At 43.6% G+C, this 14178-nt stretch overlaps 1 protein-coding gene across 1 annotated transcript; it reads right to left on the reverse strand.

The window, feature by feature from the left end:
• Positions 1–1395: 1395 nt before the first annotated feature.
• On the reverse strand, positions 1396–3218 carry LOC142574360 (uncharacterized). The gene is made up of 3 exons (XM_075683463.1): positions 2840–3218; positions 2479–2682; positions 1396–2015 (listed from the first exon to the last, which is right to left on the reverse strand). The coding sequence occupies exons 1-3, from the start codon at positions 3141–3143 to the stop codon at positions 1621–1623; spliced, it is 903 nt and encodes a 300-aa protein (XP_075539578.1). The 5' UTR covers positions 3144–3218; the 3' UTR covers positions 1396–1620.
• Positions 3219–14178: the final 10960 nt, after the last annotated feature.

The following is a 14178-nucleotide window of genomic DNA, read 5'->3' on the forward strand; positions in this document are numbered from 1 at the left end:
ATGCTGCCGCGGCATCGCACGTGGTAGGCCCAATAGCTGTCGCCGTTGCCGAGGGGACCCACTTCACATGTAAGGTTTGAGTGTCTGCAAGACAGCACCATGCACTTCATGAACACCGCTTTCAGCACGACTTATGCGAACATTTAACATACTTTTTCGTTCAAGGAGAAATGCGCAAGCCCTGCATTTATAGCTTCTTGCCACGATGCAGCCATGATGTATTGCTATTTGTAACACAGTGAACAGCTACACGTGCATGCGGAGCAGTGTTTGTGGTGTATATGCTCGAAGTTAGAACATCATATTGTGGTATTGTGATTGTATACCTAATGCATGTCAACATTACAAAATACATATCTTAGTGTATGTCATACAATGTTCCGCATTAGCTTCCCACAGCATTAGTTGTACTTTAGTTGCTGTCTGTACAGTGAAAGACCGCTCATATGCTGCTCACCCGTCCTTTTGTACCTAAATCAGATGGTGTATGAGCATCAAGCAGGAAGATGGAGATGTGATATGACTTTCATATTTCTTCTGTTGACTGCCTCTTAGCAGCCAAAAGAAGTAATGCCAACCAGAATATAATATTACAGAATTCGTTGGTGTCTTCTATTTTCACACAGGGAACCCGGATGAAGAAAGTCCAGCGACTACACAGTTGCTGCACATATATGAAGATATACATCCAGGTGACGAACCTGCGTTAGATTTGGATGTGCCTACCTGCAGGAACTCCCCTGAGCATACAAGTGCACAGCCTGATCCTGATCACTGTAGCTCAAGAGAGACACTGCGGGCAAGGCAAGGCAAGTATACGCTGTGTGTAGTTAGGCCACATGTAAAATACAAATGTGTGGAGTAGTTTGTCACTGCCTATCTACAAGCAGCATCTTAACAGTGCCCCTCTCATTTGATCTTTATTTGCAGGTGTGAAAAGGGCTGCCGAGAGGGGCAACCTGGCTTTCTTTGAACAAAGGCTGAAGTACGAGAAGTCAATGAGAGCCACAGAGTGCCCTTTAGAGGAGCGAAAGATTGCCCTCGCAGAGCAGCGCCTCGCTCTGGAGAGGGACCAGCTGGACCAGAGAAGGCGGGAATGGGAGGGGCAGCAGCGAATGCTGGATGAAGATAGACAGCTCCGGTGTGAAGAACTTGGGAGGCTGCAGAAGCAGCACGAAATAGAGATACAGGTGCGCAGGGCAGAAAGAGAGGCATCCCTGGCAACTCAGAAGGCACTTCTAGAAATTATACACAAGCTTTCGCAAAACAAAAAAATAAACATTCTTGTAATGCAGTATGGTGCATTTATTTCTTCAAAAAGTTACAAGGTCATTATCCTTGTAACATACATGCCTAAATGCTTGGAAATAAAATTTTGCAAATTAAAGTGTGTTAAAACTACGCCTCCGATTGGTGCTCTAGCACTGCATACAAGATGAATGAAGCTTGCTTTAACAGGTCACACAAAACGTAGCATCGGCAAATGTGAGATTGTTCAGTGGTTCAAATGGAGCCAATAATTGCTTGACAATTTTTAAGTGCTTTCCAAAACACTCTTATGGGCTACGCATATGCAAGTTCCAAAGACATGCGAGATCCCTGATCCGAGGATTGAGGATCTCAAGCAGTGACGGGAACCAGATATTCTGGCAGAGATGGTAGTTTTAAGCCAAAAAACATGGAAACTTGACTACCATACAAACATGTATGGCAGTTTGCAAGGATTGTACCTACTTTGTACATCTGAGGTACATTTCCTAGAAGAATCTTTTGATTTTTTTTAAAGTCCAAAAACGCAAACAGTCCAACAGTCTTGCCGAATCCCCATTCTACGGCCTGGCGGACTGTGCTCATGCCGGAATTAAACCTTTGCTGTGCCTCTGTCAGAGAAGAGCCAGCATATGGGCGCATCAGCAGTGGACGTAGTGGATATGCAGGGTCGCCATAGATGGTGTACAAGGAACCCTGCACCAAGTGCTCGAGCCTGTTGTAAAGGCCGCTGTCTCCCAGGATACCTACAACAGAGCAACTCTTTTCAGCACTCGGCAGTCACCCAAGAAATATTCTCACAAAGAGCACTAAAAGAGATTTCATAGCTGAAGTACCTAAACAAGAATATTATTTATAAAACAAAATGGAACACAGAATGGTTCTTTTTCAATCTCATGATATTAGCTTGACCAGTGAATAACAGAAGACCTTGTTGGCTACTATGCATGCAGTTATATGCTTAATTCTGGGGTACAGGTGCTCACAACATGGAAGAAAACCAATAATTACGTTTCCTTAAGGTGATCAAGCATGCACAAAGGGCACTATAAGTAAACTTCCTGGGTACCTTTGTCTTCACGTAAGGCGTGCAGCATTATGCTTCACTGCACAATACTTCTGTAGTGACCTATACATGCACTGCTTTTATGAAAATACCATTATGTAATAAAAATACCTTTATCAATATAGTAAGTTTGGTGTACCTACCAGCGTCGTGTCTGTGACCTCGATAGGGGCCGTCAAGATCGCACACGATGCCGTTGGCGCACATGACAGATTGATATTTCACAGCATGGACGCGCTTATGACCAGAGAAATATATTCTCTGGTTCACCGATGGCCGGCAAATCGGTCTCGCTGTCCCATCCACGAACCCCCAACAGTTTTTAAGTGGTGCACCTCTGCGATGCACTGCCTGTAGATAAAAGTAGGTAACGTAAACAATTACCTTGCCACTCAGAAATTGCTCGAAGAATTTGCGAGTAATCTGGTTACGTTTCGTGCCAATTTTAGCCAGGCATATCTATGCACTCACGTTCGCGCAGTTAGGTATTTCAATGCACTGTACTTGCCTGAGAAAAACGACCTAGTTCAGCAATGTTCAGCCACTTGTTCTTAGTTAAGTCCAGCAGGTGTCCAAAGTTGCCTTCAATGTGCGTGAGCACCTGGGACACGATACTTGACAAAGTGGAGTAGTGGCGGCCAAACAGTGGCTCCAAATCCCACCACCTGTTGGGATACGCCAGCCTGCGTAGGGTTATGAGAAGAGCTTCCTCGCCACTTACGCTGACACCCTGGGCGCTTATTACAGCGTCCGGGATAAGCAGAGACGTGCTCAGGTCTTTCAGGTGTTCCTTATGAAATCTGAACATCCGCCTAAAAGCATCTTCCTGCAGTTCTTCGATGTTAAATAGGCCGTTTACCGACTTATACTGTCGGGGTGTGCGCTGTTGATGTCCAAGGAAAATGTCTTCCAGATCACTCCAGCTGAGATCTAGATAAAGTAGGTGCTCACAAAGAACACCTACGCGCGACCGACTCACAATCGGCATGAATGCTGATGGCAAACTCTGAACTTTACGTCGCAAACACGACAAGAAGCACGACTGGCTCTCTGAGTACGCGCGCGAGCATGAGCTTGGGGATTAACTTGGCTGGTGAAGGAACGTAAAGGCGGGTATTCAAAACTAAGCGCAACTAATTATTTGCTGATGATAAATTAACCTCTAAATTTCAATTAAACGCGAAAACACGACAGTTAAAATTACCATTCTTATCGTAAAATGGTATATTCTTTAAAATTGTTTCTAATAACTTTTTTTTATGCCGCAGTGGCGCTGTCAGCGCAAGACGCTATTCGCAAACGCAAAACCCTATTCTAAAACTCTTCACTCGTGCGTGCCCCAACGCTAACGCCCGCAAAGCTCTTTGGGGCCCCAAAATATTGGGGCCCCTATTCTAAAACTCCCTATTGTCGAGAAAAATCGCTTCCAGCTCATTGTCTTAACCTAAAGCATTGCTTTAATCGTATCCGTTTGTTTCATCGTGTTCGATCCCCATAGTTATCTATGTTGAGTGCTTTGTTTTCCTTTCGAGTCAAACAAAGACTGAGCACGTTGCGCGCACATTTTGGTGCGTATTGTCGCTGATTATTACGGTAGCACACAGATTGTAGAAATATACGTGCACGCGCTCAGTACCCCTGCCTTTCGAAAGAACAAACGAAGCATGCTGTCAAGAGAATTTTGTGCAACTCCATTCTCGCCAATAAAGGCTCACAGTTTGGCGACGCACAACGTTTAGTAAAGAATATCAGCTCAGTTCCCGCAGTACTGATGAAATCGGTGCACGGCCCCTGACAGTAGCACGCTTCTCGACAATTAATGCGGCCAGCGCGCGCCGCCGTAGCAGACGACACAGATCACGACTCCGCCCCTCGAGCGTCTGCGCCTGCTCGAGCTGCTGCCGCCGCACAACTCCATTGCTTGCCGCAGCGCGATGCAATACGTTCCGAGTTTTCGCCTAAGTGTGAAACAGACCGTACACGCTTCTATTTGCCTTTAAGAAGATCGGTACGCTTGACGATTATTTTTATGGCTGCAATGCGGCGAAAGGGAAGCGTCTGCTTAACCGTGTAAGTGGCGCTGAGCAGGTAATTGGAAACGGCATCGTAGAGCCGCCGGAAAAATCGTCAGCACATACGATGCGGCACATACGTACGAGCTAAAGTCACTTTTGCAGTTTCTCACAATATGTTTGCTACAAATCCGTGTTGTCTCTGGTGGAGACAACGGACTTCCATCGACACTGTGCGGAAATAAACAAAATATATCGCTGCATAGCACAAGTACGACATGCGCACACAACTTTAACTAGTAGGTTCCTACAATATGGAATAGAGACAGCAATGTAGACAGCTTGGCCATTTGTTAACAGTGCCCAAGAGACGGAAGTTGAAAGTATTACTAATCATTCCTGTTTCAGCAATGCCGGCGCGACCAAGACGCGGGCGTGTATCGTTGTGATGACCCTAATATGGGATAAAGGTTCGTGCACTCAAACGGTTATGACGGTTCTCTTAGGCGGAGCCTCCCAGAACCCAATTGAGGACAAAGCCGTTGGTTTGGTCACACACACAAAGACTTTTAATCCAACGAACAAGAGGCATAAAGTAAATAGAAGGAAATAGAAAGCATGCCTAAAATGAACACTGAAGCAGACATTGCGGCAAAGAACACACATAGGGCTTGCATGAGGTTAACGAGTGCGGGCTTGCCACGAGTGCAGGGACGCGTAACAGTCTCGACGCGGCGACGCGGCGACAAGCTGGCGAAAGGAGTGGCACCGGTCTCACCATAGGTCGCGGCGTAAGCTGACCGACCGGGCGACCGGAGCGCGCCAGTTCTGACTAGGCGAGGTAAAGCGGGCGGCTTGGTGGCAGGAGTAGACGGCGGCGGTGTTCTGGCCGGGCAGCTGGATGTAGAGCTCGGGCCCGTAGCTCGACTGCTCTTGTCTCGCCCACGGGCGCAGAAGCTCACCGGCCTTGAGCAGCTGGCGGCCCACTCAGGTAGACGGGCGACGCACAGGTTGGCAGGAGGCCCCGGTCGGGTGAAGTCCTGGTGGCTCGGGTCTTGAACCCTACGGCCGGTCTTCAACGCCCGCTCCGGTGGTTGACCTCCTCCTGCCGTTGCTTCCTGGAACTCTCCTGGCGTCTCCCCTGCGTCTCCTTGCGTGTCCTCTTCTTCTGCCAGCGCACCACGCTTTTTCTTCTGGTCTGGCCGATTTGGCATTCTCGGATTGGCTGCCCGACGCCCCGTGGTCTTTTCTAATTGGTTCCTTTTCTTCTTTTTGTTTTTCATGCGCCGCGCGTTCTCGTGCCGGACGCTCTTCGGCGTCGTTGTTTTCCTTCTTCCAGCATGGAATCCGCCTCTGCGCGCGTGCACTCATTGTCGTCTGCTCTTGACCGTCCCGATCACCGCACCATGTCGCGCCCCACACATCACAATCGTCCAGTAACTCGATCGATCGGTGCAGTGGTGATGCGGGAATGAACTCCGGTCATGTTCAAAGCATCATGTACATCTGCAATTTCTCGGCATGCGTGAACTTCGGCCACTGCTAGCGCATACAACCGAAATGGGTTCCATTCTTGGGCAGCGCACACACAAACGAAACACGAGAAGAAGGCAGGATAAGCGCTCGTCGAACAACTGAAAGTTTTTGTATGAATAAAATGATTATGGTACCGAGTAATTATTAAATTCATGTGGGTTACACATAAAAACTGTCATACACTCAGGAGTGATCAATGAACGAGCTCGCTTCGTATGCCAGTTGTTTATTTCGCTCGGCGCACCGCAGTAATCCATGTCTTTCGTCTGCTTTTTTCGTACCATTTTCTTGTGAATCGGCAGAATTTCACTGGTGGCATCCACCCTTTCGTGTTTACATTGCTGTCGTTACAGTTACCAAAACAATAATAATTTCCGGTCAACCGAAGAGGCGCCGTCGCAAACAAGACACGTTTTACGCGCAGCGCGAACTGAACGCGGGCGCGACCGCTAAGGGAAGCGGCGGCGGAAACCTACACCCGTCAGAGATGAAATCGTTCCGCCAGGGGAGAAACGAGTGCTCGCGTCTAGGATGAAACTTTGCGTGCGGTCGTCCATGTGTGCGTGCGCTCGGATCGCTTTGTGCGTGCCTGCGTGCGCGTGCGTACATGCCGGTTTGTATGGGCCGGCGTGTTTGCGTGTGTCTAGTGCGTACGTGTTTTGTGAGCGTGTTTGTGTACTCGTGCGTGTGCGCGCATGTTCCTGTGTGGGTCGCTGTGTGTGCGTGCACGTGTTAGCGTGTCTGCCTGCATGTATGTGTGCTTGTTTATGTTTATCAATATGCGCGTGCGCGCTTTTTGGTCTGCGCTTTGAGAGTGCGTATATTTCTGTGTGCGTGCGAGTGCGTTTTGTGTGCGTGAGTATGTATTGCATAAGGACGGTAGAGTTTTACTCGCGGCAAAACTCTTCCAATTTGTTGCAGCGAGTGTCCCCGCCTGAAAGCCGAGTTTGGTTTCAAGCCACCCTGAACAACTGCTGTATGAGGCGCCGCTTCTCGCGAGCACCACTGGGAAGGCGTCAGGTATACGCTCCCTCCTTTTTCCCTCCTCTGCCCTGATGAATCCATATCCTTGATTCTCATTGTGAAAGGAACATTGCACCCAGAGCATAAATAAAGGAGTAAGAAATCTGGTAGTGCGTTTCACCAGTACACTAATTCTGATATTAAAAACGTGGATTTCCGATTAGCCTACATTTCCGTCGATGTAGACAACCGCTGAAATTGTGAATGGTAGGTTATTGGAGACGTTCTACGTATATAGCTGTTGGCTTCAGGAGTTTTAATGGATTCTGAAAATTTGTGTTGTGCTTTAGAGGTATTATACAAGCTTTTAGGTCTCTCTGGGTACTTTGTAGGCCCTTATAGCGCTGTTGCCTATAGCCCTATTGAAAGTCGTAACTACAGTTTGGAGCACTGTGGAAGCTAGAAGGCTTGCCCTGGCTCTCGAGAAAGTGTTTAAGCTGGAAGTGTAGGTTGAGGCGTTTTGGGTTGGCCCCACAAAGGCTTTTTTACGCATTAGGTGTAGAAGTCTGTGATAGAGGCGTGTGTGTGTGTGCGGTGTGTGTGTGTGCTGTGTGCGTGTGTGTGTGTCTGCGTGGTGCGTGTGTGTGTGTGCGTGTGTGTGTATGTGTGTGTGTGAATTCGCTCCTCAAAAGTGAGTATGTGTGTAAAGTAAGCTACTTCGTTGCTGGTGCTGTTTGTCAAGAATGGGCATAAAAACAATAATGAATTTAACTTGAAATAATAAACTATGCAAAGCATGCTGGCACAGTAGCGACAGCAGCAAATGAGCATACAAAAATGCAGCTGTGTGACAATCTTAACGCATGACAACGACATCTGGGAGGAGGCTTGCTTCTTTTTCAGTAAGCAACACAGAGCCCATATTTTAGCTTTTCTCGTGCAAATCAAACGAGGCTCATTACCAATGATCCTGCCTTTTGTTCTAATAGCATTTGTTTATCTTGAACTTAAAGCGTCGTTTCTCGCAGGTCATTCATGTGATAGCAGCAGTTCACCAGTGCCCAGCCTTGGTGCCCTCCATCAAGAGAGAACCACTTGCGTTTGCCTTCGGCCAGATGGTTGATGTCTTGGACGCAGTTGTGAAGATAATGTTGTAAGTAGATATATGTGTGTAGTGTAATGTAATAAGTCAAGTTATTATTTAAAAATCTTAGGCTCCTTGGCGGCCTAAGCTTGATATCATGTGCAGTTGTGTGTGGTTTGAAATATTGCCGATGGTACAGTGCATACTGCAGGTAAGACTGCTGATCCAAAGTACACGCTTGCATTTTCTTGATGGCCTTTCATAATGAGGATTTTCTTGATGCAAGAATATTCACGGAATGGGGCATTGCAGCATCACATTCTTCATTGTGCATTCAGTGCTAATTTCGTATAACCTGCCTGCTACCAATTTATTTGGAGAAATGGAATATTTGTTGACTGTCTGCAACGAGCTTGTTATTTGCTCATTACATTACACTGTTCTACCTTTGATTTATTTCCATATAAATCTCAGAACCTTAAACGTTGAGCTGTTTTTATTTTGAATACAATGTCAAAATCAAAATGCGCCGGATTGGTATCTAGAGTGAAAGGGACTTGAAAAAATTACAAGAAACCAGGACCTCTTGTGGGCGTTAAAAACGTTTCAGCAGGCAATGCACCTATTTCTTGTGCTGAGCCAGCTGCTCATGAAAAGTGCAAGCATATTTCATTTCACACAGTTTTGCAGTAAATAGCAGGCCTATAATTTTCTCTAAGCGCAACCTTTCCTCATTTGCATCATGAAAATCTGTCTCGTGCTTAATTTGGGACAAGTCTTGAAAAGTGAAAGTTTCATAATTTTGAAACCACGAAGTATTGGTTGGGGACTAGACAGTTTTCAGACAACTTGACCATGTTGAACCTAGCTATTACTAGATGAGAAAAAAAACATGCACAGGAGCACTCATTCAATCAAATGCTATGCGTGTGGCCATTTTCCACGTGGCAAAATGTACTTTTAAGCGACATTACCACAATTGCGACGCATGCAGGTATTCGTAACACAGTATGAGAAATGGTTGTGGCTCTGCGGTTCATTGAATATGTGAACAGTTATATACAATCCTCACCTCCCCCCCACTGAGGGGTAGCTGTGCAATATGTTTCGGGCGGAAAAGATAATTGTTTTAGGAGACAATAAATTTCAGGCTATAATTGAGTCTACAGAAAGAAGGACCATGTATATAGTCGCAGACCAACATAGACTGCGTAGGAGTTATGTCACAGGTTAGAGCGTGAAGTAGAAATTGGGAGCATGAGGAAGGATCATAAGTTTAAATAAGGGAATACTATAGTCAGCGTATTGCCGAGCTAACCTATTGAAAGGAGGAGGCGTGCTCTAAGGAAAATAGTTGACATCACACGCCAAATTTTCCAGGAAAGTATGCCAAGTGGCCAATTATTACTAAATTAGTGAATAAGACATACACAATAATTTTAGGATACAGAAATGGCCTAGTAAACTGCGTTGGAGATCGTTGGGCTGGATGCAGATGAGAATGCCAGTGGGGGATTCCTAATTTTCATTTTGTGTGCACTCTCTGTAAAACAGTGCTCTTTGTCCCCTAGTGTAATAATGTTCTGCAAACACAATTATTTTTTCACGCCTTGTGTATCTTATTCTCAATGCGCCATATCCCATAAGTTTGTCAGCTGTTGTGCTTATAAAGTGGAATGCACATACATATTCCGGATTTCATAATGCCAATTTTTATACTAAGGTCACATACACGCTCCTGGACAAATGTCTGCTGCTGAGAGATTTCGTCGGTAGTGTCTATAAATTTTATTCACTCTTATTTTCTATCGTGAAAAGACTATTGTAAATTTATTTGCTTTTGCTGTTGTACGTGCCATGTTGTATTCCCAATGAAATAGTGGTTTAGTGTTCACGGCAACTTGTAATTCCTAAATTTGCAAAAAAAAAATCTCCTGCCTTTCTCTTGTCTTGCCCAGTTACCTAAGTTGTGCAATGTGTCCGGCACCATAATTAAGATTGTCCCCTTATGAAGTTTTCCGCAGTGTACATGTGTAACTGTACAAACTGAACCATCATGATTCTCTTCTAATATTTCTAATGCAGGATTTAAGATTGCAGCATAGCCATGCGCTGCATTTATTGGTCAAGATACTCAAAGAATGGAGTCCCGGCACCTCGTGGTTAAACGTGAACAGTATTTTTTTCTTTTTGAAAGCTAAATGACACTTGCTGCATAAATTGTATTTTTGCAGCTGAAATGTGTACCATATCTTTTCTAATTTTCAATCAATGAATATACACTGTTCAGTATATTTATACTGTTTGATACAACCATTTCTTGCTGACAAATGTTAACAGTCTGATATTTAATTTGAACTTATGCATAACTGCCTGTGCCTGGTTTTTTAGTAATCAGAGTATGGCTTATTTAATAAACCATATTGGCTCATTTGCATAATCATATGCTACAGCAAGCCCTCATCTTGAATTACCGCGTCTAAGTGCAAATAATTTAGAAACTTACAATGTATTTTAAAACACTCCACCTTTCGTGCTGAGCCAAATAGTTTAATCAACAGTGGTTTGTTTTCATCAGACCTCCATTGATACTGCATTTTGCACCCAAACAGTATTAAATGTGGCATATTCAGTCTTTTGTTTTATAGTAAGAACAGAACCCATTTTAAAACTACATATTGTACAACAGGTCAGTGCCTTCGGGTTACCAAACAGAAATTGAAAGAAACCGGCTTTGTAATTAGAAAATCTGCTACACCGCACTTTTAGCCCAGAGAACTCTCGTTTCACTAAAGAAATAAAATGATTTAGGCAGTACAAAATTCTACATATTTTTTCTGCTCAAATAATCTTGTTGGAAAGAGAAAATCAGCAGTAATGCTCTTGGCTTAAACCATATTTAAAGCACGTCTATGGTTGGAAAATATTGTTTCAATGTCAAAAATGTTGGCCAGTTATGCCTTATATCGACTTTCCAAACTTTTCATAATGCTTTGCCATGACATTGGTATACAAAATAACAGGTGTGTTTCTTGTGTGTTTGCTCAGCATTTCATCTACTTCCCTGATTGACCTTTGAAATATCCTTTCTTATGGCATCAAAACTTGAATTTTCGTTCATTGGAGCTTAATAGGGAAAATTTATGACTTTATGTGGCTCAAAAACTGTGAGCTCAACGCAGGCTCTTTCAGTGCTGCTATACAAAGTTTCTTCTCTATAAGAACAGATTTGATCAATACATATATATTTAATTACATTTGTGGGAAATGTACATGTTCTTGTACTTAAGAATGTGTTTGGTGTATGTGCATCTTTAGATTTCTTGTGATTTATGTATATCTTGTTTTCTGTATTGTAGCATGCAATAAATACATTTATATTTTCGTGAAAATGCAGCATGTTTTACCAGTCTGTGTTGCATGTTATACGGATCTGGAAATCTTGGTAACTTTTGGTGTTGATATACATGCTCAAAAGTGTCAAATTTGCTAGGCTGTATTTGTGCAGCGAAGACAGGTTGTGCAATATACACCATGAATCACTATGTAATGTGATCCACGCGTATAGGAGTTGTGTATGCCCATCGACGCTTCAAGGCTGGCTGTTGGACGGTGCGTTTGGTAGCCGAAATTAAACTTTCTGGCACACACGAGAGTTACGCGTGGATCGCTGTACATAGTAGTAATTGAAGGCATGTACTGCCGAACATGCCTCCGATACACACCAGAAATAAAAGGGTGTACACCCTTCCAACACCCACATAGATGGTTGGTAATGTGAGCTAGCACCGTTACACCCTAAATTTATTTTACTGGGCACCCTTCCTCTAGGGTGTGATAATTGCACCCCAACTGTAGGGTGTAGGCAAAAGCCTCCTTAGGGTGTTCGTCTGGCGACAAACTGATTTATACCCTTAAGGGTGTTAAAATGTTTAGTGTGTGGAGCTAGTGCTCCGCAATTGGTGCACTTCCATTGCGCATTGCTGGTGGCGGACAGTCGAAAACCGGGTAAGAATTCAACGGAAGGTGAATACTACCGCTAAAACAGATTTTAAGCGAAGACGAATTGAAGTATGAAGTTTATTGTTTCCCATTCCTTTTACACCACTCATGAACCCTCATAAGCACAAGTGCTTGTGTGCGTGGCTGCGCGGTACAAAGTGTCGTACAGGCGTAGCACATACGCATTGAAAGATCTCAATCTTGTCAGACATGTCAAGGATAGAAACAAAACCAATAAAAAAGGAAAAAGAGAAATCGCGGCGATTAACAACAGAGTTGCTACCTACTTCTAATAACAAACATTAAAAGGGTGCTTATGTAATGCCACTACTGAAGAAAAGGAACGGAGTCGCTGAAATTGTTTTCTGTGACCAATGACTATCTGTATGTCTTATTTGCTATGTGGCATTTAGTGTCGAATCCACAGTTCACCAAATAATGTTAAGTGCTGCATACACAGAAATTGATCTCTTGCCGTATTTATTATATATTCTAGGAAGAACAAGTTCTTCAACTTCATGAAGGGTTCGTTATATGTTTTGAATTTAAAGACAACGGAGCAATAATGCTATATAAGACCACTAAGGTGAACTTTTTAGCTGCAGGAAGTATTTGAATATGTCTCGGGCATACAGAGCGCCATTTTGATAAGTTATTTCATAACCGATAGCAGCGGCGACTCTTCTTGAAATGAAGGCAATCGTTCTGAGTTTACACGGAGATGCTAAACCATAAACAAACACGCCATTATTAACAGTTGACTGACTTAAGTATTTATAGACCAGATTGTCCGGTGTATACAACAAATGCCTTAACCAGTGTCGGGGCTGCGCGAAAAACAGTATAATTTTTTTATGTTTTGTGTTTTGTCGAGCATTTGAGTTGTAGAATAGCACGCATATTTATAACTTTCATGTACTATATTTTGGATGATATTATATAGAGGCAAATGCTTCCTGATTTGCCCTCGTAGATTTTATCGCCAACGCTGAAAGGTCTTCACGTAAATATTGAATAAAAGAGTAACGAATACTCATCCCTGCGGCACTCCGGGGCACATCATACGTGGACTGTTTGATCTATACTCATGGAGTGGGATATTTCATAAAAATAATCCTGAAAGAAGTAAGGGTAGCCACCTGTAATACTCGTGTCGAACAATTTAGGCAGGAAGAATTGGGGATCAGTTGTCTCAAACCCTCTTAAAATCATCAAACAAGGTAAGAATGACATTCTGCTCATAAAGTTCTTGAATGATGAATTCAAATATTTCTTCTAAAGCATGAGTTGTGCTTAACTGTTTGTGAAAACCAATTGTGCAGCAGATGTTAGATTAAACTTGTCGCAAAATGATGTTAATGTTTGAATGGACTATGTTTTCTAAAATTTGGGCTACGGAGCATATAATCGCGACAGGCCTATAGTAATATATTGTTTTAGAGTCCTCCGGATGTAGCGGTCGAAATATACTAAATCTTTTACGAATTTGGCCTGATTTTAAGGTTTCATTATTGGTAAACAGCAAAATGTTTTTTGAGGTGAGTACCTGCCATGGTTGCTCAGTGGCTATGGTGTTAGGCTGCTGAGCACGAGGTCGCGGGATGGAATCCCGGCCATGGCGGCCGCACTTCGATGGAGAAGAAATGCGAAAACACCCGTGTGTTAAACAGAGCGGCAAGCAATGCGTAAGCTAGTCAAAGATCATTTACTAAAGCACCCGTGTTAAATACCTTAATAGGTTTGTAAACTTTAGTGATGTTTAATATCATCCTGTACACTGTCTTACATTGAAATAAGTTATCGGTAATAACAGATTTAGGTGCACGTTAAAGCACCCCAGGTGGTCAATCCCTAGTCCTCCACTACGGTGTGCCTCATAATCAGAAAGTGGTTTTCGCACATGAAACGCCTTAATTTTGTATATTTAGAGGTGAGGAAAGTTACCTAGCAATTCCGTTATTCTAATACAATCGAAGCATGACAACGTTGTGTTCTTTTGAGACCTCATGGCATCCCTAATTCTATCTCAGATAGTGCTGAAAAAATATATTTGTCGTTTTGGCGATCTAACCTGAGAGCAGACGGTAAAATTTGGATCAGGCTTGTGAGTGCAGAATCAGAGATAATATTACGAATATCGATGGCAAACTACGATACAGAGTGATTTATGAAAGCTTGGAGAAGTGTGTTATCTATGTCTCTTACAAGCTCTTATTATATTATTTACAAGCTGCCACGTTTCGCTC

The sequence above is a fragment of the Dermacentor variabilis genome, chromosome 3, assembly GCF_050947875.1.
Source record: "Dermacentor variabilis isolate Ectoservices chromosome 3, ASM5094787v1, whole genome shotgun sequence".
NCBI classification, from domain to species: Eukaryota; Metazoa; Arthropoda; class Arachnida; order Ixodida; family Ixodidae; genus Dermacentor; species Dermacentor variabilis.